This window comes from Ambystoma mexicanum, chromosome 2p (genome assembly GCF_040938575.1).
Source record: "Ambystoma mexicanum isolate Mex_15411 chromosome 2p, UKY_AmexF1_1, whole genome shotgun sequence".
NCBI lineage: Eukaryota > Metazoa > Chordata > Amphibia > Caudata > Ambystomatidae > Ambystoma > Ambystoma mexicanum.
Window position 1 is genome coordinate 1115816324 of NC_090923.1, and position 25283 is coordinate 1115841606.

Genomic DNA, 25283 nt, shown 5'->3' on the forward strand with positions numbered 1-25283 from the left:
AAACAGTGCTAACGTTATATGTATAGTCATAAAGTTCCAGTTTTGAAAAAGTCAAAGAAAAAGCCACTTTGCAAGCCAAAATGCTGTAGGTCATGGGCTAATTATTTTAATAAAACACAAGCAACCCTCTTGTTACTGGAAGGTAGCCACGTTGTACAGGTCTGAAACTGCCTCACATTTGCAATTGATGTCTGCTCTGAGCACAGTAAGCATGGCTGGAGTCCCCACCCATATGTTGCTAGTTTAGTTTAGTTAGTTTATTATTTGTAGTGAGCTCCAGGCCCGGGGGTATTCAGGCGCAAGGCAAAAGGATACTCAAAGCTTGGTTACAACATGTAAAATACATTTAGGTGCAGGTGCTGATTGGTTACATGTAGGCACAGTGAAGTAGCGATATATAAAGGCAGGTACATTGAAGGCATGCATAGTTTCACAAAGTAGTTGGTGTGGTTGGTGCATGCAGTGTAGAGAGAGGTGCCGGGCAAAGTCAACAAGATACATGCCTAGATGTCGGCATCTTTGAGCCAGCTACTGATGCTCTGGTGGAACTTGTGAAAGGTTTGATCAATTCTTAGAGGGGATGGTAGCGAGTTCCATAGGAGGGCTGCCTTCACCTGGAAGCTGCTGCCTCCGATTTTGGCAAGTTTGTATCTGGGGACCCAGAGGAAGTTGGTATTGGCGAGTCTGGTTATTCTTGTGGCAGGCTTCAAAGTGAATCTGTCGGATAGGTAGTGGGGTGCTGCATTGTTCAAGCATTTGTGGGTGAGGGGGGCAGTTTTTAGTTTTATTTTATCACGTGTGGAGAGCCAGTTGTTGGCTCTTCTAGTATTAGAGATATGTTCTCTCTTGGGGATTCGTAGGGCTGCTCTCAGCGTGTTATTTTGTAGGAGTTGGATTTTTTGATGGTTTGTTTATTGGCTCCTATGTATAAGGCGTTGCAGTAGTCCAGCCTGGATAGGATGAGGGCTCTGGCTATGGTAGTGCAGCTGTCTTGTGACAGGAAGGCCTTGCCTGCTCTAATCAACTTGCATGTGTATGCCGTGGCCGAGGCGAATGCATTGACCTGCTTGTTGAAGGAGAGAGTAGAGTCCAAATAGAAGCCCAGAGTTTTAACCTCCTTGGCGATAGTAATAATGTTATTGTCTATGTTGAATGCCGAGTATTCGGGGCTGAGTTTTTTTAGGGTCGAGGGAGTGCCCAGGATGATGATCTCTGTTTTGTCGTCATTCAGGCATAGACCGTGGGTGGCCATCCATGCCTGGATGAAGAGATATATCTTGTTCACCAAGGCCAAATCCTTGTCTTAAGCACCGGTAAGCGGTAGGATAATCTGTGTGTCATCTGCATAGTTAGTGTAGGTGACACCAGCAGGTCCGGATCATCGAAAAGGGGCTTGGTAAAGATATTGTAGAGGGTGGGTGAAATGCAAGATCCCTGGGGCACTCCGCAGGCTATGGGGATGGGGTTGGCTGCTGCCATAGGGGAGGAGACTCTCATAGTTCTGTTGGCTAGGAACGATTGTATCCATGCTATGGCTTCTTTAGAGAAGTGAGCTGCAGAGTCCAGGTGGCTGCATAGGACCCTGTGGTCGACCAGGTCGAAGGCAGCTGATAGATTCAGGAGTAGAAGGAGGGCTGATTTCCCTTCATCCCGGAGTTTGTCTATCTGTGACTTGAGGTCTATGAGGGCTGTTTCTGTCCCGTGTTGGGGCCGAAAGCCTGATTGCCTAGTTCCTAGTAAAGAGTTGGTTTCCAAGTATTTTTGAATCTGGGAGTATGCCATTTTATCTAAGATCTTCAAGAGAAAAGGAACTGTAGTAATCGGGCGGTAATTGGTGGGTATTAGTGGGTCTAGGGACTGCTTTTTCAGTAGAGGAAGCACCCAGGATTCTTTGAGGTTGGATGGGATGGTGTTGGTGGAGAAGGACGAGTTGATATGTTTTGTGATAAAGGGGGCCAGGTCTCTGGCTGCATCCTTTAGAAGTCGAGCGGGGCATAGGTCGCCTTGGCAGTTGGTGGGTTTGAGAGATAGTATAGTATTTTCTGTTTCTTTTATGGTGACTTTGGAGAACTTAAATCTGGGGTGATTGGTGGAGTTACTTGGTTGCTCAGGGTTGACGCTAATGGGCTTGTTGCCGGAGAGTGTGGCTTTTTTCTTGGCAATTTTTGTTTGAAGGGTAGTGACTTTGTTGGCTAGCGCTTGCTGTATGTTGGAGCACCAGAGTTTGTCTTTGATGCAGTTGTCTGGCACAGGGATGGGTGCTTCTAGCTCTTTGAGGATGACAAAGAGTTATTTTGTGCTAGAGTTGGCTTGGGCAATTCTAGCATGTAGGTTTCGCGTTTAGCTAGGATGATTTATTTTTTGTATAGGGCTGTGATGGAGCAAAGGTTGGCTTTGTTTTCGTCAGAAGGTTGTGCCCGCCAGGATGTCTCACAATGCCTTTTTTTTGCGTAAGGATTTTAGGTATGGGGTGTACCATGAATTGAGATGTGCTTTGTGTTTGCTTTGTCTGAGTTTGAGTGGTGCAATAGAGTCTAGAGATGTGGTCATGATGTGGTTAAATTCCTTAACCATAGCTTTGGGGTCCAGGTTTTCCAGGATATCGTTGCGTGTGGGGAGGATGAGGGGGTAACAGTTTGTCACAGGTTATGTTTTTTTTGTTCTGGGTAGGAATGGAAGGAGCTGGCGGTGTGGGTGCCGGGGAAGGTTTGGCAGTAGTTAGGGTAAAGGTTATAAGGTGGTGATCTGTCCAAATCTGGGGGGATATGGAGGATATCGAGACGTTGCAGTTGTAGTCTGCTACCCAGTCTAGTGTTCTGCCTTTGTTGTGTGATGGGGTGAGCACTCTTTGGGTGAATCCTTGTTCTGCTAGGATATTAAATACATTGATTGCATGTGTATCTTTGGGGTCGTTGTAGCCCAAGTTCAAGTCGCCAAATAGTAGGACTTGAGAGGAATTTTTTAGATTGTTCGAAATGATATTTGATATGTCAGCTTCAAAGGTCTCAATGGGGCCTGGGGGTCTATAGACCAAGTATATTTGAGAGTCTGGGTGCTGTTTATGTTTAGTTTGGCTGTCATGAGCTTGCATGAGTTGATGACCAGGGAAGGCACTAGTCTGCAAGGTAGATTGTTTCTTGTTATGAGTGCAATACCTCCGCCCCTATCCCTCAATACTCTAGCTCCTCTGGACTGCACCATTAGCTCAGGTTCAAGACAGAGAGATCTCCTTCCTCCATTTTTAAAAGCACAATTGTCTATGTATAAAGCTTCAAAACAGTTATAGAATTACTTAAACTGTGTTGCCCACTCTGCCTGTGTCGACACACTGACTCACTTTCAGGTTATGGTCCTCTCACGCAAACATGTGTAAGAACACAACTTGGGGGCGCGCAGAAAGGCCCCTCCTAACTTTTCGTTTTCCTGATGGTTACGGTCTCCCGCTTTATTTCAAGCATATAGCATGGTACGCAAGAGCGATAATGAGAATGCCCTGATCTAACAGTCTTCCTGTTTGTAAATCTGTTCCTAGATGGGAGGCCTGACAGCACACGCTGCCAGCTGGACCGCCAACATGACCGCCAACATGACCGCTGAGATGAAGATGGCCCAAAGGGGGCTAAGCATCAACTTTCCAGACAAGCTGCACAAAGGTAGACGAAGGAAAAGGCGGACCTCTGTGCCGGGGCAAGAGGCAGGGTCCCAGGAAGACTATGATGATGAGGACGACTATGAGGATGAAGAGGAAGAGGACCCAGGCCAAAACAACTATTCCAAGGAGAAGCTACAGACCCCAGCAAAGTCCAGGAACGTCTCGCCGAGCACTGTGGAAGCCAAGAAGGTGGAGGAGATGAACCGCCTCAACACCGAAAATCAAGTACACCCAATTGACTACTTTGGTGAGAACCTAGCCTTTATCGACGAGTCCTCCGACACGCAAAGCGAAAGAGATCCCAATGACGTGCGGCTTCGGAACAAGAGGAAGAGGAGGCAACGACTCCGCAAATCTACCAAAGAGGCCAATGGGCAAGTGGACGTCAAAATGGACCTTGTTGCCAGAACAAGAGACAAGGGAGAGAATGTATAGCCCTTTTTGCCAGACTTGCCTTGCGCCTGCCCTCCAGCTATCCAGTTGGCGAGAAGACAAAACCATTCAATAGGCAGGGTCGCCTCCCACCTGCCTCCCAGGTGCGTCTTGTCTTTGGCAGTTATACCCCAATGGCGACATCTGTTGACCAACGGAGCACGTCTTGAATGTAGCATCCCTAAAGAGGCTGCCATTTTGTGGCTGCCATTTTGTATTGTGGCTGTTTTCTGATATGAATGGCTTGGCTGTTTTTCTTTACATTTTGACCAAATATGTGAGTATTCCCTAGAATCCTCTATAGAACAGGAAGTAAAAAGAACAACAATGGCTGCCATCCGAACACTGGAGATATTCAATCTTCCTGTGTGAGAACTTTACAGAGAGACAAAGTGTTCTAAATGGCAGAAAAAGCCACAACTTTCAGTCTATGCTGACACCCTGCTGAGTCGATGCTAAGTCATTGTGCCTTGCACGAGTTACCAATATACTGTGAACCTCCTTTGACCTGGAAGGGGCAGATGTCCTTCCAGACAAGACAATGACTCAAAGGATGGTGTGTTTACAAGATGGTGACTCTGCCTTTTTGTCTTATTTGTTGATGCCGTACAGCAGTCTCCCAAGCTGTAACCAACTCTTTGCCGTTGTCAAACCCACAGATGCCTGTCTCCGAAGGTCTTGCATGCCAAAACTGCCTTCAAAAGCATGGAAAAAGGATATAGTCCCGTCCTTTAAACCAAATCTGCCCCACATAGCTGCCCTTTGGTGCACTATGAAGCATCACCTTATGGGACACAGGGCACTGGTGGCACTACAGACTGCTCTGGGGTGTCCCATGAGCTTCCCATCTTCTTTTGGACCCACTCTAACCCATTGCAGATCCCACATCTGTAACAGACCACATCTGCATGCCTAACCCGCAGAATCCTGTGCCTCTCACCTGCCGTGTGACTGATTCCACCCTCTGTCTTCCAGGCCTACACTGGCACTAGCCTCACATGTGACTGACTCTGCCCCACAACTTCTCTGCCTTTAGGAGTCACCGGCCTGTTGGGAAACCTCACAATTCCTCCATCGATTGGTCCACGTTTAGCAGTGCACCTGCCAGTCTGGCTTAGTTCATCCAGTTCCTCCCTGTGCAGGGTTGAGGGATGTTCTCGTGTTGAAGGCCTGCTTTCCTGGACCCATGAAACCCTGCTTGGAACTCATACCGTGCCTCTCAGCCAACGACCTGTACAAAACCATTGCCAAATACATTCAAAGATTATCATTGACCAAATTGACTGCGAGACTGGTCCTTGGCCTCAAGCCCAGGGATCGTATCTCTCCAGGACTGAAATCTCTGCACTGGCTCCCAGTGGCTGCGGGGATTACGTTCAAAATCCTCTGCATTGTCCACAAGGCCTTCTGGGGCCTGGGCCTCAATACCTTCAACTCTCGCTCCCTAAATATCTTCTTTCTCAAGCTCTTCGCTCATCCGACTCCATCTCCCTCTGGGTCAGTCGCTTCTCCAAGCAACAAGTTGGTGGAAGATCTTTCTTCGGCTGGGGCCTCCCTCTGGAACAGCCTCCCTGCCTCCCTGAAACTTGAGGAGAACCATCACCCCTGCTGAACTCCTGACTGAAACTGCACTGGTCACCTGGCTACCTGCTGATCTCAGACCCAGGTCCGCTCCCCCGCCAGCTGCACACCTGCACTGCCTCCCGTGCAACCCCTGCACTTGGCAGCTGTTTTGCTGTATCCCTACATTCCCCACCAGCTCTTGACACTTGATGTCTGCACTTACCCCTGCACTTGCCACGAGCTGGCCGCACTTCTTACGTATTGTTTTATTTATTATGACTGTTGATCCTATCTGTTGATCCTATCTAGTGCACTGCCCCCTCAGCCCCCCCCCACTTTCCCTTCCTCCCTCCCCTGCGCTTGCGTGAACTAATGTCACCTGGCCTAGTAAGATCGTTGTCTCTGTCTTCCCTCTGTTCCCCCGCCCTTGCCTTGTCGCGCCTTGAAACACTTGTGTATAGGTGTGTTATAAATGCCATATCATATCATATATCAATGCTGCCAAGTTTCGCATAGGAGGTGGTCAGTTTATGAATAGTGTAGACATCTGAGAATGTATGGCCCTTAGGGAAATGTAATGGTCTCGCAGGGCGGCCCTCAAGAGAGAACCCTGAAATCAGGATGTGGTTTCAAGAGATGTGGACAAATTCTACAGTGAGGGACTCACCATCATAATCAAGAATTAACATCTCTGCACACGAGTGACAATACCGCTTTCCAAAAAAGCCAGATTACAAGATTCAGTTATCATACAAGTATAAGGAAAAAACAAATTGCGCCTGTGTCTGTCTTTTTTTCATTACCTGGGAACAAAAATTTTAAAAAAGTAAACCTGAAATGTGATAAACACAGAATCCCCTGTTTGTAACTAGGATTACAAGTAGAGAACTTTATATTCCCATTCATGCGATATTTATTATTAATCATAAATACCTGAAATGAAGAGTCAAAAACAAGAAACAACCAGGGCTTTAAGTGGGCTGTGGCAGAGCCCAGCAGTCTCTGATAAATATGTCTGAGACGGGGCGCTGCCAGGGCTTCCTAAAGTCCCCTGACAGCCCCAGCCGAGGATGCTGCTAGAGGTCAAGCCCTTTTTTCTCAAGCCTGAAGCTCCTGTTCATTCGGGAGAACTTTAGGCTTTAGAAAAAAAAATGGCTTTTCTTCCATAATTGTGCACCAGTATCTACCAAGCATCCCTTTAACTGAGAGATGTGCGGAGGGCTGGCGCCACCAGTATGGACAAAAAATGTAGGCCACTAGAAGCCAAGGCCTTTTTTTCTAAAGCCTGAAGCTTGAGACCTGTGGGCTGTAGGAAAAAAGGCCTTGGTTTTCGGCGGCCTCGCCTTTTCATTCTTCATGGTGGCACTGACCCCCGCCAGGCATCCCTTTAGCTAAGAGATGCAGTGTCCACCTGAGGATGACCGCTGCATCTCATAGTTAAAGGGATGCCTGGTGGAGGTTGGCACCACCATTAAGGAAGAAAAGATGTGGGGCTGACCCCTGCCAAACATCAGTTTAGCTCAAAGATGGAGGGATCATCACCCTTCTACCTGGGCTGTGAGGGTCCTGCTCTCTGTATCTCTTTTTTTAAAGGGATGCCTGACGGGGGTCAGCATGGCGCTGATCCCAACCAGGCATCCTTTTATGTAACAGATGCAGGGATCATCACCCTCGCACCATGGGTGAGAATGTGGTGATCGCTTCAAAGGAATGCCGGCAGGGGATCAGTGGTATGTACTTGTTGCCCATTGGGCCATGTCCCCTTTAGGTCACACCCCTTCACAGAGCCCCCCTCGATTTCACATGCCACTTTAGGCACTGAAAACAACACTTCCCTCTAGAAAGCATTTGTGGCCCAGCCAGTGATCCAGGGTCCAATCATAAGAATGTACTCAAGGGATTAAAGGACAACCTCCTCTGCTGTGATTAATAGGGCTCTATCTAAGGGGGTCTGCATCAGCCATTTGTACGCAAACAGGTGACTGACTTCTTTACTGAGTATTTTCATGTTGTTTCTTTTTCTTTTCTCTATTGTTCTATGGTTATACAAATAACTTTTTCCAAATGAAAAATACTCAATAGGAAATACAATTCATTAGACATCATTTAAAATGCATTGAGCTTCTTTTACAAATAAAACACCTAAAATATTTCAGGTCAGCTTAAAAAAAGTTAAGTATAACATTTCTTTTAGAAAATGCACAGCAGCAATCATCCAACGATTCGAACCATAAGAAAACATGATAGAATGCCATATAATTTCCACAGATAACAATTCATATTGTTGCAACAGCTGCCCAAAATAGAAACACCTGCGATCATTCAAAGATTGACAATGTAGCAAAACATGTCTCAATGTCTCCACTTGGTCTACTTGAAGACAGCCACCGCGTGTTATCCTGTCTCTAGCACCAGTCGTCTCCCCAGTTGGTCTCAATAGCATAATCTGAGCGCGCCAGTTTAAATTGGGTGATGTCGTCAAATACGCAGGAGCCCCCCCCATATGGTCTCACATCCAGGAGAAGATCCCCGTACAAATGGTATAACCTGACCTTCTCAATTGTATGGATCCAATCCATTTTATAAAGCTTTTTCTTCGCTTTAATTGGGGTTTTCATGATCAGGTAATTCGATAAACAGGACTCCGTTTCTATATTCTCACACTCTTTTATCCATACATTGAGGGAAGAGCCATTGCCCTTCTCTGATAAGGCTTTCAATTCCCACCATAAAGTACCTTATATACCCACACTCTTTTATCCGTACATTGAGGGAAGAGCCATTGCCCTTCTCTGATAAGGCTTTCAATTCCCACCATAAAGTACCTTATATACCCACACTCTTTTATCCGTACATTGAGGGAAGAGCCATTGCCCTTCTCTGATAAGGCTTTCAATTCCCACCATAAAGTACCTTGGTCTGCGTTTCAGATCTTACTTCATAATGAGAGATTTGTCCACAGGATAAGGGATTTGATGCAGTACAGGCCTAACTCGTAACAAATGACGGCAGCTGGGACACCCCTTGGCAGCTTCAGAACCTTGCGCCAGAAGTGACCCTCTAGCGCAGCACAGTCAAGATCTATCAACAAGCAAAGGTTTTCCACACCATACATTATTACAGGCAAAACTTTCTCTTTATAAAATTCCAGCATCGGAAGAAGGGAGAATTGACCAAACGTATGATTTATTAGGATTGATTGAGCTACCAATGCAGACATTTTTGACCGATAATGATCAACCAATTCTGCCTAATCTCTAAGGTCTGTCAGATAAATCCCCAAGTGGATAAAGCTCGAAACACACTCCAGTTTATCCACACCCAGCATTCAGGAACAGCTCTTATACCTTTGCCTCATTCCAGGTCCAAAGTGGAACACCTTAGATTTGGATGCTTTTATTGTCAGATTGTTCGACCTGGCATACAAGTCTAACGCCTGCAACTTATGCCATATAATCAAACATTGCCAGGTCGTCCGAATATAACAAATTATGCAACAAAGAATTAAGAAAGCGTGTAGGAAAACAGCAGACGTTCTCAAACGCCTCATTAACCTCCGAGAAAAACCGGCTGAAGAGCATCAGAGCCAGAACGCAGCCTTGTTTAAGGCCACGACTGGCACCCATGAATGTTAGCCCACCCTGATTATTCATCCTGACTCTCACTGATGTACTTGTATGCAGTGCATTACCATTTCAAGCACGCTTCCTGTGCAACCCCACTTCCGCAACGTACTGCATAGGAGATTCCGATCCACGCTGTTGAAGGCCATGATGAAGTCAATAAAAGCTATATAAACCGGTTTAGACTTCACCATGGCTTCCTGCTTTAACAGGGCCAAAATATAAACCGGTTTAGACTTCACCATGGCCTCCTGCTTTAACAGGGCCAAAATATAAACCGGTTTAGACTTCACCATGGCCTCCTGTTTTAACAGGGCTAAAATATAAACCGGTTTAGACTTCACCATGGCCTCCTGCTTTAACAGGACCAAAATAAAGGCATTTTCATGGGTACCTGTGCCTTTCCGAAAACCCACCTGAAACAAGTCCAGTCTGCCCACCTTCTTTGCCCTCACAGTTAGTTCTTTCAAAATCAAAGTTGAAAACTTTTCGCTGGAATATGCAATAATGCAATTGGACGACAGTTGCTAGGAAGGGTTCTGGGACCCTCCTTGTGCACAGCTACCAGAATTGACTCTGTCCAGGAGCTAGGAAGGCACTTAGACACCATCATTGTTTGTTCCCATGCAATAATAACAGGCAGAAACAGTGCATGGTGTGTTTTTCTCTTTGTTTTCTATCTTTTTGTAAAAATGAAAGAGAAATGACTGATCTGAAATGCCCTTTATAGAAGAAAGAGCTCTTTGCCAAAGTATTCCTGGATTGCACTACTGCACAGAGATAGTCATGTGGCTATAATTAATAATGGCAATCACATGATGGGTATTGGGTGTGTGACAGAGTGGCGTGCCAAAAGTGCAGAGTTTAAGGCGGGGGTGAATAAGGGGTGCCAATCACTGCATGTGTTTATGGTGCATTTCAGTGCGCATGTGTACGATACCATTTGCACCCCTGTCTTATCCGTGACCCGTGGGAATGAGCCTGCGGATTCCACTGTGTATCCTGAGCTTTGATGGTCTGGGGACAGGCTGCACACTTCCCCACATAGTAGTGCTCCCCAGTGAGCAGGCATGGCAGCCTGGCATTGGGGAATCCAATGGCCTCCAGCCATGCCACCTTTGCACCCAAGAGTGTAGGCTGGGAATGTTTCTGTGTGAATGGTGTGTGCTTTCCTTCTCTTATAAGGCCACACAGACTCTGAAGAGTGGTTAATGTTCGCCCACCTACCTTTGGCGGGAGCAGAGTCATTGGCCCTCATTACAACCTTGCCGGTCTGGAAACAACAGTGCCGGTAAGCTTACCAGCACTGTTGTTTCTGGACCGGCAAAGTACAAGGCTGTGGGCGGGTGCCGTTCCACTCGCCAGGTCTGCCCTGGCAGGCGGAGCGGCACCCACCCGCAGACTTTCACTGAAGCACCGGCACCGTTATTAACGGTGCCGGTGCTTCCGTGGTCCCCATTCCCATGGAGTCCTATGGGACTCAATGGGAATGTGGATTAACAATTACTGCTGCCTGATTTACTGGACCGTTGGGGCTGTAATGCCCCAGTGTTTCCGGGAAGTCAGGCAGCAGTGACTCATTACGGGTCCGGCGGCTACCTACCGGTTTTACCAGCACGGTTACCGCCAGACTCATAATGAGGGGAATTGTTTAGCTGCTGGGGCATGCATGCTCTCTCTGTAGCTCGTAAATCGAGGGCTGCAGTCCTCAGCCACCTAAGGACCTCTTTACGAGTTTGAGATACTGGTGTTGCTGACACTGCCACCTGCAGTTCCTCCCATTGGTAACAGTGGTAATTCCACCATATAAGAACTTTTAGTTATTCCCCATTCTGAAGTCCCATAGGGCTTTATTGGGCATTGGGGGAATTGCCACTGGTGATAATACCCCTTGTGGTAATTTCACCATATAAGAACTTTTAGTTATTCCCCATTCTGAAGTCCGATAGGGCTTTATTGGGCATTGGAGGAATTACCACTAGCGATAATGCCCCTTGTGGTAAATCCACAATGTTCTGGTGCAAATACCTCCATGTAAGTGCTGGAGGTATTTCCTCCTAATGGGCTTCCAACATACAATTAGGCAGGCAGGAAAAACAGGTGGTGATTGTGTTACTGTCTGTTTTTCCTTTTACCGCCCACCTCGTACTGAGGGCCTACGTGCATGCCCAACATGCTGGTACAACCGTTCTTCGCAGCGCTCTACGCCTCACACGCCTATCAGAGAAGGCAGTGGCTGATGCACTCAGTGCAAAGCCCTATCACTTTGATGCAGATCATGGAGGTGCCTGACTTGCACACCAGTGTCAGCACTTGTTGGCTTGCACTCCCCCGTGAAAGCCCTGGGAATTAAACACGAGCGCGCTGCTTGCCTGGCTTCCCCCAGTGAAGAGCCCAATGGGCGAAACATGAATGGCTTGTGTTTATGGGTTCCACACTTGCTCAAAAGGTGGCTGGTTTCCAGTCCTATTGCAAAGGGCGCTGGCTTGTACACAGAGTAGCGGCTCCCGTCTCCTCCAGTTTGCTCTATGGACTCACGTGACTGCAGATTGTGGCTTCTTATTTCAGCCTTAACAGTTTGGATTGCTTCCGCGGCCAGACTGGCGCAAACCTGTCTGACCGCCGAGTGAGCAGGCTCAGCCAGGGCCTCTAGTCCCAGAGGCCATGCTGCTTGCGGTTCCTCTCCTCGCCGTGTGCGATAATACTTAAGGTCACCCACTAAGTGGTAATAGTTCATGATGAGCAAGTGTAAGGCCTCATAATTAAATGATCTGGACTCCGTGCGGGTGCACAGAGGTGGAGGAGAAATGCCACTCCTTAAATGCTCTCTCCGATTTAATGCCACTCCTTAAATAAGCTCTCTGATTCTGCAATCCCTGGCACAGAGAAAGACAATGTGGAGGTCATGTTAACTAACAGCATACATTGCACACAGGGGACCCGTTAACGTTTGCACTTGCATGCGAACAGGTCTCCTCAAAGCAATTTTAATCAGTTGCACCACAAAGTGCAAAACAAAGGTGCAAAAACAGGTGTACTCGTAAATGAGTAAAAGCCTCCTGCCAGTTACACGTGCAATCAAGTGTTTACAATGGCTTCTTAAGAAGTGGGCTTACTTTACTCTAGCAGAAGTAAAAATCCGTAGAATCCAAAGCGTTTGCACCAGCATGAAAATTATCATGCTGGCATAAGTGCTGCTTACATGTCTTTTCATTGAAAAATGTTTCATTGAAAGATGTTTCATCGATAAAAAAAAATCATTGAAAAATGTTTCACCTGATATATATTAATGGCACTTTTCATCGAAAATCTGTACACTGAATTTGCCGATTTTTTTTTCTTTAATTGGGGGGTTCCCCCAAACCCTTTTTCTGCCCTTTAAAACAATCCAAACATTTCCAAATATATATATTTTTTTTAATTCGGGGTCCCACCAAAACCCCTGTTTTCCAAATTTAACCCTTTACCCCACCAAAGCAAACATACATACATACATACATATATTTTAAAAAAGGGAAAAATTCAACGAAAGATTTTTTCGAAAAGTTTTCAATGAAACATTTTCGACGAAACATCTTTCAATGAAAAGACTGCATACCATAATTGCTTGCACATTTGTATGGTGGAGCGGATGCGGGTGGCGGAAATGGCCCTTCTGCTCGTTGCCCCATCTCCGCTATATAAATGATTCGAATATGGTGTGGCGTAAAAAGCACACGTGGAAGTTGTATGCATGCACTTGATGCATGCTCTTTGTGCAACGCCATAAGGAATATGCCCTGTGGCATGCTTGCACGCCGGCCAATTGCAGTGAGGTTTGTTGCCTGTGGTCCTTTTCATTGTCAAGGCTGTTGTTTATTTGACTGACTGGAGCCCGCAGACAGGGACACTGCGTTTTGAATTCACCTTTCCCCTCGTCCTCCCCGAGTAACACCTTCACTGCATGAGTGAGACATTGCCATTAGTCACCACCTGTCCAGACTAGTCGGAGCATAGCTTGCACAGCAGCGACACCCAGTGGACAGTCACAAAGGGACATGTACAGCAGAGCAACGCCATCTTGTGGCCCTAGTGCAGTATTGGCTAACTAGAGCTTAACTAGAGCATGGCATTTCTTCAGATAGAAGAATGGCTGCCTGCAGTATATAAGGGCATCTAAGGGTACCTGGGTGGACAGCAAAATAACAACTTGCCCAAAAGTGCCCCCCACCCCCCTCATCAGGTCCCTACCTAGGAAAGCCATTTAGAGGCCAGAAGGGCTGAGGCAGAGTCAGTCCCAGTGCAGCACACCAAAGACACCGGAGAAATTAACACAAATCAGGCCTGAGAAAGGGGCCAAGCTGCTGCCTCCCTGAAAACAACATGCAGCGCCTTCTGCATCCTCTTGAGGGAGTGCCTCCCCACTACCCCCACCCTCTCTCTGTCCGCCCTCCCCCTCTGCCCTCTAAAAGGCATCCGGCCAGGGTGGAAATTCCGTTTCACATGTAGTGTGTTTTTTTCCAGGTGTCCTCTTTATTCCAACTGCTGCGTGTAATTCTATCAAGAAAATGTACTCCTCCTGCCCAAAGGGAGCACGATTAGATTTCCCCGCTCAGAAAGCTTCTCCGGGCTTTCAGGCCTCGGCGGGTTCTTCCATCTCTCGATCCTCGCCCTGCGAAAGCTGTGGAAAGAAAATAGATTTATGTGGCGCTTGGCGGGCCGTCTGCCTCTGACGCATCAAAAAACAGATTTCAAGTCGACGCTCAGGAGCCGCCTATCTGCCGCCTACACAAAACCCTTCTACTGCTGGTGCAAGGGGGCTCCGGGGGTTCATGCTGCTGCTGCAGAGAGGGGTGCCCCTGTGTGAGGCCTGAGGGTCGCAAGTCTGAGTCTCACCCGGCCCGAGTCAGCCTTCTGGCGGTGATAAATAAGCACCATTGAGCTGCGTCATAATGAAACCAGTTAGACTGCACTGTGTCCTATATTGCTTATACATGAGCGCATAAAAAAGCGAATCCTAAAATGGCTTCCATAGCGCGCTTCAAAGCACCAAGGAGAAGCATGGACGAGGGAGAGATGATTAACACTCTATGCAGGACTTGTCAGGTACTGGTCAGGCTCGGACTGCCCTTTAGGGCAATAGGCCCATGGCCGAACCAAAAACGCAAAATTCTGGTGGCCAGTTGTTTTGGTCGAAGTGGGACACTTTTTTTCGGCCAATGTGGGCGAGTTTGATGAGTTACTTCCCTACGCGGCTAATAGTTTTGACCAGTGTTGCTGAAAAAAATATTCTTTAAAATGCATCAAAAAACTCATCACATTTTATAAAAAAAAAAACTCTTCCTTGGGTACTATTCAAACAGTGTCACAAAAGGAATTAATAGTCATTTGCAACTGTTGGGCCACTTTTTATTGGTGCCCGAGAGAATTGTGTGGCCAAATTCGACCCTTTGGTCTGATCGCATTTGCCCCCAATCTACCGTGGCTAGGATGTCCACTGCCCACGCTAACACCTGGTTAATGCCCTTTGTAAAAGGTGTACGGCAACGTCAACGGGCATGGAAGGAGGGCAAACTACCAAACAGAAAGCTCAGATTCCAGCGATAAAGGCCCCTCCCACACCGAAACAATGACCTGTGGATTGCCAGATATGATACGGGGGAGGGGTGATTTCTCTGTTTCCAGGCGATTTCGGATAAAGCATGTGCTCCTCTCTTTATTCCCACCCTCACACCATTGCTCATCTCAGATTGGTTCCAACCCATCAGTTTACCACCCTGAGAACCTGATTGGCCGATATGGCATGTGAGTGTGTGTGTTTTTATACGGCACCAAATCACAACTACGTTCGTTTCGGAGCTCCCAAGCTTGTCTGTGCATTGGCGCTTTGTGCCCTGCCAGGGCTGGCCAGACCCCAAGTCTGCTGGAGGAAAGAAAAGGGCAAGATAAGACCATGGGATCACTGGAAATAGATGCTACAGTCAAAGGGATGGAGGGCAGCAGCAAGCAGGCAAAGAGCGTGTTGTGATAGCATTGGTGCACGTTAGTCCTGTTAGGTGGATGGAAATGTGGAGAACACCCAGCAGCCGGCTCCCTGAAGGCCCATTGGGCTGAAGCAGTGTCCCTTGCGTACCATGTTTGTCGGTCAACCAGGAATTCAAGGAGAACATTACTTGGGTTTAATTCCCACCCGCGCAGAGCATCATGCAGCGCGCCACACAAAGTCTACTTCTAGCTGGAAAAATGAAAGTTTTTTTGTGAATATCCCAGTGAGACTGAGTCGTTACGAGCTATAATGATGTGGGGTGCGTACCTCCTTGCTTTTTCACATACTTGTCTGTAAAAGCGATTTGGGTGGGACAAAGATGTTAGAACTAAATAGATGACCCTGTCATAGAAATACGAGTCGTTGCCAGAAGACCGAAGTGCAGTTTTCTGTCCTGTAAGGACTGAGTCCATGAGTCTAGAGGTTAACAACGCGCCCGGTTACCCTCAGGTTTGGTGCGCGCTATAAATAATAAACAAACAAACAAACAAACAATAATGCTCAGTTACAGACAAATCTCTTGACGAGTCTGGATTGGGAGGGTTCACCCAACAGTGACCCGGCGGCCATTTTACATTTAAAACGGCTCGGGTCTGTAGGGAGACCCTGCCAGGTGGAATTGCCAAATGTATGGAACTGCCTGCCCAAATCTGCATGACTGATAACAAACACGAGGACTTTTAGAGGCAGAATAAATGCTTCGTTCTGTGACGAGGTACAGATGTGCCTTTCTTTTGCTTCAACTCTTTGTTGCCTCTGCTTCCCGCGTGCTCTAGATGCCTGAGTGGCGGTTAGCATTATAGAAAGGAGCTAGAACTAGAAGCAGAAACATCTGAGGACTTACGGAGGTATGTGTTGCGCAGGTGCCTGGAATTGTACCTTTCAACGCTGAGGTGGTGGTTAGGATGAAGACCTTGTTGGATTGGAAGAAACGGCGCTCAACGCGTACTTTGCATTTTTGCAAGACCTCCTCTGTTGGTGGACAGAGCAAGACCTGCCTTGAATACCCGGAAGTGCTTCTAGGCCACGTGCGCTTCTGCGTGCCAAGAGCTGCCTCCAGTTCTCCCGCCCTCGTGTCTGTCAGAGACTTTTCCCTGCGTGAGCCAGGAACAGACCTCTCCGTCATCCTCAGTGATGAAAATGTTCTACATCCAGCTATCATGTCTAGTTTTGGCTATCCTTAGCAGAACTGTAGAGCTTATACCAATAGCCTCCAAGGTTTCATATTTATTTTCCCAGATGAAGTAGGTAAGAGCAGTATTCCACTCCTTACCTAAAGCAGCAGCAGCAACTGGTGCCCGAACAACACGATTTCCCTTCACAGGATTCTTGCGCCCCTGACCTTTGGCTCCGGATTTGAATCCCTCTCAGGTTCTGCCTAAAGCTAGGAAGGTCACTGCCTGCAACAGACTTATTGAGCCATAGCTCAGGGGCACCATGTTCGTCTTGGAAGCAAGACGACACGGAGCAGCAGAGGTTCGATCCCCTAGAAACCTCTGGGTATTAAGCGTGTTATAAATAACATATCATATCATGCCCGGCTGCTTTCATCAAGGTATGCATCACTACGTTAGCTCCAAACATCACACAAGTGTGAGACACATTGAGAGCTTGAGCCTGCAACATGAAGCACTCTGCCGAAGAAACCATCAGCTTTGCCAAAGAGCTTGCAAACAACAGTCACATTTCTGCTTTCCGAATGCCACCCAGACCTTGCAGGAGGACATCACAGGCCAGCTCTGTCAGTCTCTGCAAATTAATTGTGCCCTGTCCAACAGTCAGTCAGGGTTTAGGCCGCTCCGAGGTAGCAAAGGACCTAAACTGACGTACGGGAAAGACCGCCCGGTCTCCATTGACTCTGGTAACCCTAAAGTCTTGACACTGCTTCGCTCAGTGGCGGCATATGAACCAAAAAAACATGAGACACTGAGATCTCAGAGATGAGGTTACAGTGGATCCAATCCTTCTCCTGCTAGGACCCAGGGGGCCAGAATTGAAGCCACTTTTCAATTGACCCAAAACGTCTCCTGTGGTGGGCCGCAATGCCCCTCGCTGTTGCCCTTTCTCTTGATCGGCTTCTTGTCACCGGTGGTATAGGACTTCAAGAAACATCATCTGCACTTGCAACTGTGCACAGAGGGTATGCACGCCCTCCACCAGCTGTTGAGCAAATTGGAACCACACATTAGGATGTGAGACTGCCTATGTTGCGTACACTATGGGACATACTGAAAGCCCCAAACTTAATGACAGGCGGCGCAACGAAGGATACGCTGCCTTTGTCATTGCCCGATGATTTTGAGGCTCACTGTCGTCTGCATGGAAAATATAAAACCTGGGGGGTAGTTTGATTCTGACCTCTTCTTCTCCCATCACATCGAAAACCTCAGTGAAGAGCCCCAGCTTTCCGCTGATTGTGCTTCGAAGGATTGCCTCACTCCTTCAGGCCCACTGCTGTGGTGAACTCTGAGGAGTACTCCTTAATTCTGCTTGGACTACTGTAAAATAGCCTATGCTGGAGATGTTAAGAAAGATTCAAGTGTCCCAGAAGATCTAAAATCAAGAAACCACACTCTGGCTGAATCGAATGAAATTCGACCAATCCGCTCCTGCCATAAAAAGACTCCACTACCTTTCAGTGGGGCAAGGAATCGCATTGAAAACGCTCTGCTGTACCAAGAATGCAATCTGGGGGGAAATGCCTGCAATCCCAAAGGAAAAAGGCACCAACCCCCATCTCCTGCCGCTATTACACCCCTGGCCCTGTCCAATGACCACCGTCTGCAAATCCAACCCGCAGGTGGAATCATTAGAATGGAGTCCTCGGATTGGAAGAACTCTTTGGACGCACACATCTGGCAATCAAAAGAACCCTGAAAGCACACCAATTGGAAGAGGCCTTTGAGGCATCGTCAACAGCTGACAGATCACCTGTGCCTCCCTCGATGAGGAGCTAGCCCCCAATGACGCGGCTAGAAGGACAGCCTCGGCCTTGCCGCTAAGGAATCCACGGTGCCTGCTGACACCCGGTCCATGCACCGAGCGGAGGCCATCTTAGACCGCCCTCTGGCCAGTGGCTTCTCAGCAATGTGCTTTTTCATCATGAAACTAATGAATACACACATGATTAAGGGCTCATCTTTAGTAACCTAAGGCCTTGAAACAAAGGCTTTATATATAACCATCTGGATAGAGATTTCTTCATTGGGGATGTTTAAATGTCTAAAATGGGCAAAGCCAGAGGAGAGGTGGTCAATTATGGTGAAATCTCTGAATGAGCTTCTATGGCGGCCGGTTCTAAGTCCAGAGCCTGCATGGCCGTAGAGAGCAACCATTTTAGTTTGAACTATTAGGTGGATGAGGTGGTATTTATGGGAAATATAGCAAAATGTTGCCTCCAGAATTCTGATTGCTGAAAATTCCAACTTTTTTCCCCGCCCTCCCTCACACCACATATGTATGTGGGAGCGGTATGGGATATTAGCATGTGTATGTGGTGTAATGGGGATTGGAAAAAAACCAAAGTCACCATTTTCGTCGGTCAGACTTCTGGGGGTCGCAGTAATCACACAGATCCGTGTTTATGCACCACATATATAGTAAAACTATTGCATTGGAGTACAGATAAGAGGGAGATTACATGTGAGGAGGGGCCGCAGCTTTTTGCTGTTGTGCGGTTATTTACCCACCTATTGTCTGCCTTTGCCCATACTAATTCCTATGGCCATTCCCATCTACTTCTTCCCCTCGCCACCCAAAGCACATTCTCGAGCAGTAAAATCAAACTTCGGCCTGCCAGTGTTATTTCTTAAAGTCTTCTGAGAATTAATGGCTTAACCGCAACTGTAAATGTGCTAGTGGTGTAATAAACATGTCTTAACCAAGTGAACCTGCAATCACTTGATTAATATCTGTTCCTTGCACTCAAGTCCTGTTAAAAAAAAAAAAAAACATTGAGACTCAAGACAGCAGTGTTGGCCATATACTACTATCATATGCCCAGGCAATCACACCATTTTCCAGCTGTTGCCATTTTATGTATATTTTTTATTTTTGTATTTCTTATTTATGTATTTATTTATACAGGAGGAACAATGCTCCTTTGATTACAAATTCAAAACCCTCTTCATTGTCCACAGGGCCTTCTGGGGCCCGGGGCCTCAATACCTTCAACTCTCTCTTCCTAAATATCTTCCCTCTCGAGCTCTTCACTCAGCCACCTCCAACTCCCTCAGTGTCAGTCGCTTCTCCAAGCAACGAGTTGGTGGTAGATCTCTTTCCTCGGCTGGGGCCTCCCTGAAACTTGAGGAGAACCATCTGCGGTTGCGGAAGCACCCCAAGACCTTCCTCTTTGCTTCCGCTTTCTCTCCTCCTCTCACCTGCTGAACTCCTGACTGAAACTGCACTGGTCACCTGGCTACCCTCTGTTCTCAGGCCCAGGTTCCCTCCCCCACCAGCTGCAGACCTGCACTGCCTCCTGGGCAACCACTGCACTTGCCACAAGTTGGCCGCACTTTTAATCTATTGTTTTATTTATTCTATTTATTTATTACTGTTGATCCTATGTACTGCACTGACCCCTTCCCCCCGCACTTTCCCTTTCACCACTCGCCTTCACTTGCCCGATCTCAATGTTACCTGGCCTAGTAAGACCGGTTCCATGTGATATTTTCGCCGCAAAAATATTGCGATGCAAAAATATCACCATATTTTTGTGGCAAAAATAACACATGGGACACCCCCGCAAGCCCCGCATCATTTTTTTATGTGCGAGGGACACCCCCGCAACCCCTGCATCTTTTTTTTATGTGCGGGGGACAACCCCGCAACCCCCAAATCATTTTTTTGTGTGCGGGGGACACCCCCGCAACCCCTGCACCTAATATTTTCAACACCAAACATATTGCCTATGGCCGTTCCCGACAACCATATGTACGGCGATATTTTTGGTGGCTAAAATATTACCTGATACCGTAAGATCATTGTCTCTGTCTTCCCTCTGTTCCCCTTCCCCTGCCTCGTCGCGCCTTGAAACACTTGCATATAGGCATGCTAGAAATGCCATATCATATCATATTGTATCATATACAATAGACAAGAAAAAAGATTTGATGGGAAGCAGTGAACTTCTTACAGTCAGGTGAGTTCGAGGGACGTTCTGACCAGGTTGTGGGGGGGGAGTAAATGGAACAGTCACCTAGGACAATATATGGGTGGATATACTCAGATTAAGGACCACCAACATTGGACATTTTTAAGTGCGGGTAAGCGGTATGGCCAGCTGTGCTCGGGATGTGACCATGATGGGTAAAGTGCTAGAGTGGAGGCAGTAGAAAGTGGGGGACAGAGGCAGGGAGCAGGCTAGGGAAAAATGTTAGCTGGCAGGCAGATGAGAGGTAGGTTAAGAGGGTAACTCAGAGGCAAGGAGGTATGCTTTTAGTTTGGTTTTGAACAAATCGTTGTGTGGCCTGTTTCTCAGATGTCTGGGGGAAGAGAAATCAATGCAAGTGGCGCAAGAAGAGAGAAAGAGTGGAAGCGAGAGGAAGCACAGGAAGGGACGAGGAGCCACATGGTGGTGCAAGGCCAATGCCTATCCTTGCCTGCGCAAAAGGGAAAACGGTTGGCTTTGACAATGCTTGTTTAAATCTTTGTCGGGTGGAGAAGTTTGCCTGCTTGGCTATCGGATTAAAGCGACTCCTGACATCTTGGACTGCCTTCCATCGTCAATGGCATGCTGCAGGATTCCCCTTTTCAAGCACGGCCTTGCCACTCTTCCGGCAGTAAAGCGATGGCACCAGGACAGTGTCACTCCAAAGAAGGGAAGTGGGGTGAAGATGATCTCCATCTTCAGAATCTCAGAGTTCTTTCTAGGATGAGACAAAAGGCGATACTGGGGTCCTGCAGGAATCAGCCCCTGGCACTGGGGAAAGAGATCCTGCAGGAATCAGTCCCTGGTACTGGGGAAAGGGATCCTGCAGGAATCAGCCCCTGGCACTGGGGAAAGGGATCCTGCAGGAATCAGTCCCTGGCACTGGGGAAAGGGATCCTGCAGGAATCAGCCCCTGGCACTGGGGAAAGGGATCCTGCAGGAATCAGCCCCTGGCACTGGGGAAAGGGATCCTGCAGGAATCAGCCCCTGGCACTGGGGAAAGGGATCCTGCAGGAATCAGCCCCTGGCACTGGGGGAAGGGATCCTGCAGGAATCAGTCCCTGGTACTGGGAAAAGGGATCCTGCAGGAATCAGCCCCTGGTACTGGGGAAAGGGATCCTGCAGGAATCAGCCCCTGGCACTGGGGAAAGGGATCCTGCAGGAATCAGTCCCTGGCACTGGGGAAAGGGATCCTGCAGGAATCAGTCCCTGGCACTGGGGAAAGGGATCCTGCAGGAACCAGTCCCTGGCACTGGGGAAATGGATCCTGCAGGAATCAGTCCCTGGTACTGGGGAAAGGGATCTTGCAAGGCTTCTTTTAGAAAAATGCCATGGACTCTGGAACCGGAGAAGGATGCCCACCTTTCCCTGGTTTTCCTTCCTCCCTTCACTACTTTGCACATGTTTCCAGTCTTTGCATCGAAAATGTTTAGATGAAACATTTTTCATTGAATATTTTGCAACGAAAAAATGTTCATCAAATGCATTTTTGTGTGGGGGGGGGGAAGGGTTCATTTTGTTTGCAAAGTGTTTGGGGTGGGTTTTTAAGGGTTATAAACAGGGGCTTGGGGGACATTTTTTCGTTATAAAATATTCGATGGATAAATGTGCAGATGAAACATTTTGCTTGTTCGTGTTGCGCGTATGGAAAGCTTGGTTGGGGTGCGCTCTCCTGCTACCAAAAGATGCAGTGTGGTCCTGCTCTCGACTAAAGGCCCCAAAAGGAATGATCGCTACCCCGGGGCTCTTCCTCTTGCTGATAAACAGATGCACTCTCCCGTTGCAGCCTTTTAGCCAGGCTAGCTGGTTTATTTATTTATTTTATTTTATAGCATTTATGAAACGCTCAAACCCAGGGGTAACACAGCGTGTGTACAGAAGAGACAGTGAGACATCAAGTAGCAGCAAGCACCTGGCAAAGTTCTGCCTCTTTCAAACAAGGGAAGGCTATGAAGGGGAACAGCGTTTTTACAGAGAATTGATGACGATTTGCCCTCTTATGGGTTCCCTGGTACATGGAGTGAGCCACCATCAGCCTGGTGGGAGAAAAACTCAGTCTCACATGGAAGGGATTGGCGCAAAGCTTGAAGAACTCTGCTTCTGATGGGTTTGTCTGAAGACTGGTAACTAATATAGCACTTTAGAGTCACGTTGTGCGGATCGTTGGACTAAGTGGGTTTCTCCTAGGAGGTACTAACAGGTACATGGATCAGGGGGAGTAACTTATTGAATGGGCAGAGGCGGGTCCTGTAGAAGGGTGTGTGACCTTCCGATGTGTATCAGTAGGTTTTGCGGATCGCTGTATTTCTTTTCACTAAAAATGACAGCTTGTTCTGCAACAAATATGTTGATTGCCAGTATTACAGAACCTTAAGTTATGGACTGTAGTCAATTCGTAAGGTCCTTGGCCATGGTCTAGAACAGAAGACACAGAAACCCAGCAGGTGATATGATAGGTTATTTATAACGTGCTTAACACCCAGAGGTTTCTAAGCGCAGACCTGGGGATCGAACATGTGGTGCTCCATGTCGCTTTGCTTCCAAGGCGAGCACGTTGCCCCTGAGCTATCCTCCAGAGACAAGTGGAGCTTCCCCATGTAGGAAAAGCAGGCTTGGGGCCGGTCAACCCAGTAGAGCTGTCTCCCCCAGCCAGTTCACTAACTTAGGTCAAGGTTACGGCTGATGGCGGGAACAGCTTTCCCCACCTTTGGAAGCATTCAAAATAAATCCAAAGACAAAAAAAGGACCCTGCCAAGGAAGGGGATTGACTGCATAAAGGATACTACCTTAAGAAGAGGGACGTGTGATAGAGGAACAATTCCTGCTCGCTCCCGGTAGCTGGTAAAACCCGAACTGGGGCAATAAGGGCGATGCACGGGTAGGAGAGGCACTGCCACGCAAAGCAATCCTCAAACTCTAGTTACTGCTTTATTTGGCGGGAAGCTTCAGCGGCACTGCCTGAGACTGTAGGTATGCAGCCACTTGGGAAAGCGCATAGGTATGTTGTAAGAGTAACAGTGCTGAAAGGAGGACGGTGTGGGCCCAGGTAGGGTTTGTTTACCTCTATAGATTTGGGCCTAGTGCAGCTCCTGTCCTGTCAGACTCGGCAAGGTCAGATGGGGTCTGGCTTGGTTTTGGGCCGGTTAAATTGGGTCCCGGACAGATTTGCATCTGATCAGATAGAAGCTTCGTCACACTTACATCGCGCCTAGTCATATTGCTCATGGCTAAAAATACAGTTTTGGGTTATATTTATTTTTATTTGCATTTTTAAAGCGCTCACACAGGCCACGAGCATCGAGGCGCTGTTACAGGAATTGTTTGTTTTTGTTGCATAGTTGTTTTTATTGTCTTAGTTGCGTAACCACTTAAATGCCCAGAGGTTTCTAAGCACGGACCCGGGGATCGAACCTGCGTTGCTTCATGTCGTCTTGCTTCTAAGGCGAGCATAATGCTGCTGAGCTGTCCGCCCGAGACTATACATTGAAAAGGTTCTTTGGTCAATTGGTCGCTGCTTCTAAAATCCCACATTGTACAGGAGATGGAAGTTGCTTTGAGGCGCAGAGGAAGGATTCACTTCAGGTGAAACCCACCTAGCCAAACCCGCCTTGAATATGAGTGCTGGTTACGGAGGCCTTCAAGGGGAAGGAGCTTGGTCTTTGGAGAGCGGCTGCCCTGAAAGGTGTCCTGACTGGGGTGCACCCCCAAAAGGCAGACACTGCTGGGGCAGATTCACTCACCTTGATTAATGTGACTGACTTGGTCCTAGACCTAAAAGCGTTCCAATGACATCCCTGACTTGCTACAAATTCTGCTCCCGTCTCTGCAATCCCCCAGTCTCTCTGTACACCAGACAACTCCTGCCCAGAGTCTCAGCCACCAAGCTCCTGCCAGCATTGAAACATGCAGAGGCATTGCTGAGGGGAGGGGAGGGGTAGCTGAGGGGGCTATAGCCCCAGGTCTTTTGGTTGTAGCCCCAGATAGAAGCTCAGAGGTTACAACCAAAAAGACTAGCTAGCCCCCAGTCCCGACAGTCCCAACATTAGCGCAGCCCCGGATCTTTTCCCGACCTAGCAACACCCCTGGAAACATGTCAACAGAAGCACAGCGATTTGAGAATCTTGGCATTGGGTATGTTGCTTGGTCTTTGTATAGGCTCATATGATAGCCGGATGTTATACATCATGTGTGTGTGTTTTCATTGTCTATGAAATAGCATGCCCAATGTACTGTAAAGCAGGCATGAGACAGGTCTCGGGAATAACTCTTTAATGTTATGCCAATGGGAAGGAAGAGGCCGGCCCTTCAGCTTTCCTGAATCATTGAATGACATGATTGTACCGGTTGCCTTATATATTGGATGTCTGTTGTGGAAATAGCATGAGCGTTGCATTTTAAGTGCTAAACATTTCAATAAACAGAAAATGTTTCATAAAACCATGAAGTCTGCCTTTTATTAGAGGATGGGGCGAATGCATTTGGGGCACTGAACCCTTGGGAGACAGCCCTTTCCCACTGAAGTTGAGGCATTCACCCGGAATGGCGAAAAGGTGTCCTGCTGCAGATTGTCGGTAAACCTCAAGGAAAGAACTGTAGCGTAACCCCAGATCTCACTGGTCACCCCAAATGCCCTTTAAACATCAAGGCTTGTTTCCAAGTATAAAGCTGCAATTTCCCACATTGTATATCATTCAGAGACATTCATATGACTCTAAATTGCCCAGAAGAACATAGAAATGACCTACAACTTTCCCTAAAACATCAAAATGCCAACAAATGTCTCCAGAAACCTTTAAAATGACCCAAAACTCCTTGAAACATTGATGCAACTGCTGTTCT

General features: G+C 47.6%; 1 protein-coding gene across 1 annotated transcript in view; it reads left to right on the forward strand.

The window, feature by feature from the left end:
* KCNK4 (potassium two pore domain channel subfamily K member 4) overlaps nt 1–24884 on the forward strand; it is a 239978-nt gene extending 215094 nt beyond the window's left edge. The window contains exon 7 of the mRNA XM_069645142.1: nt 3533–24884. Coding sequence (XP_069501243.1) covers nt 3533–4087 — 555 coding nt within the window. The 3' untranslated portion in view covers nt 4088–24884. The remainder of the gene's footprint in view (nt 1–3532) is intronic.
* The last annotated feature ends 399 nt before the right edge of the window (nt 24885–25283 follow it).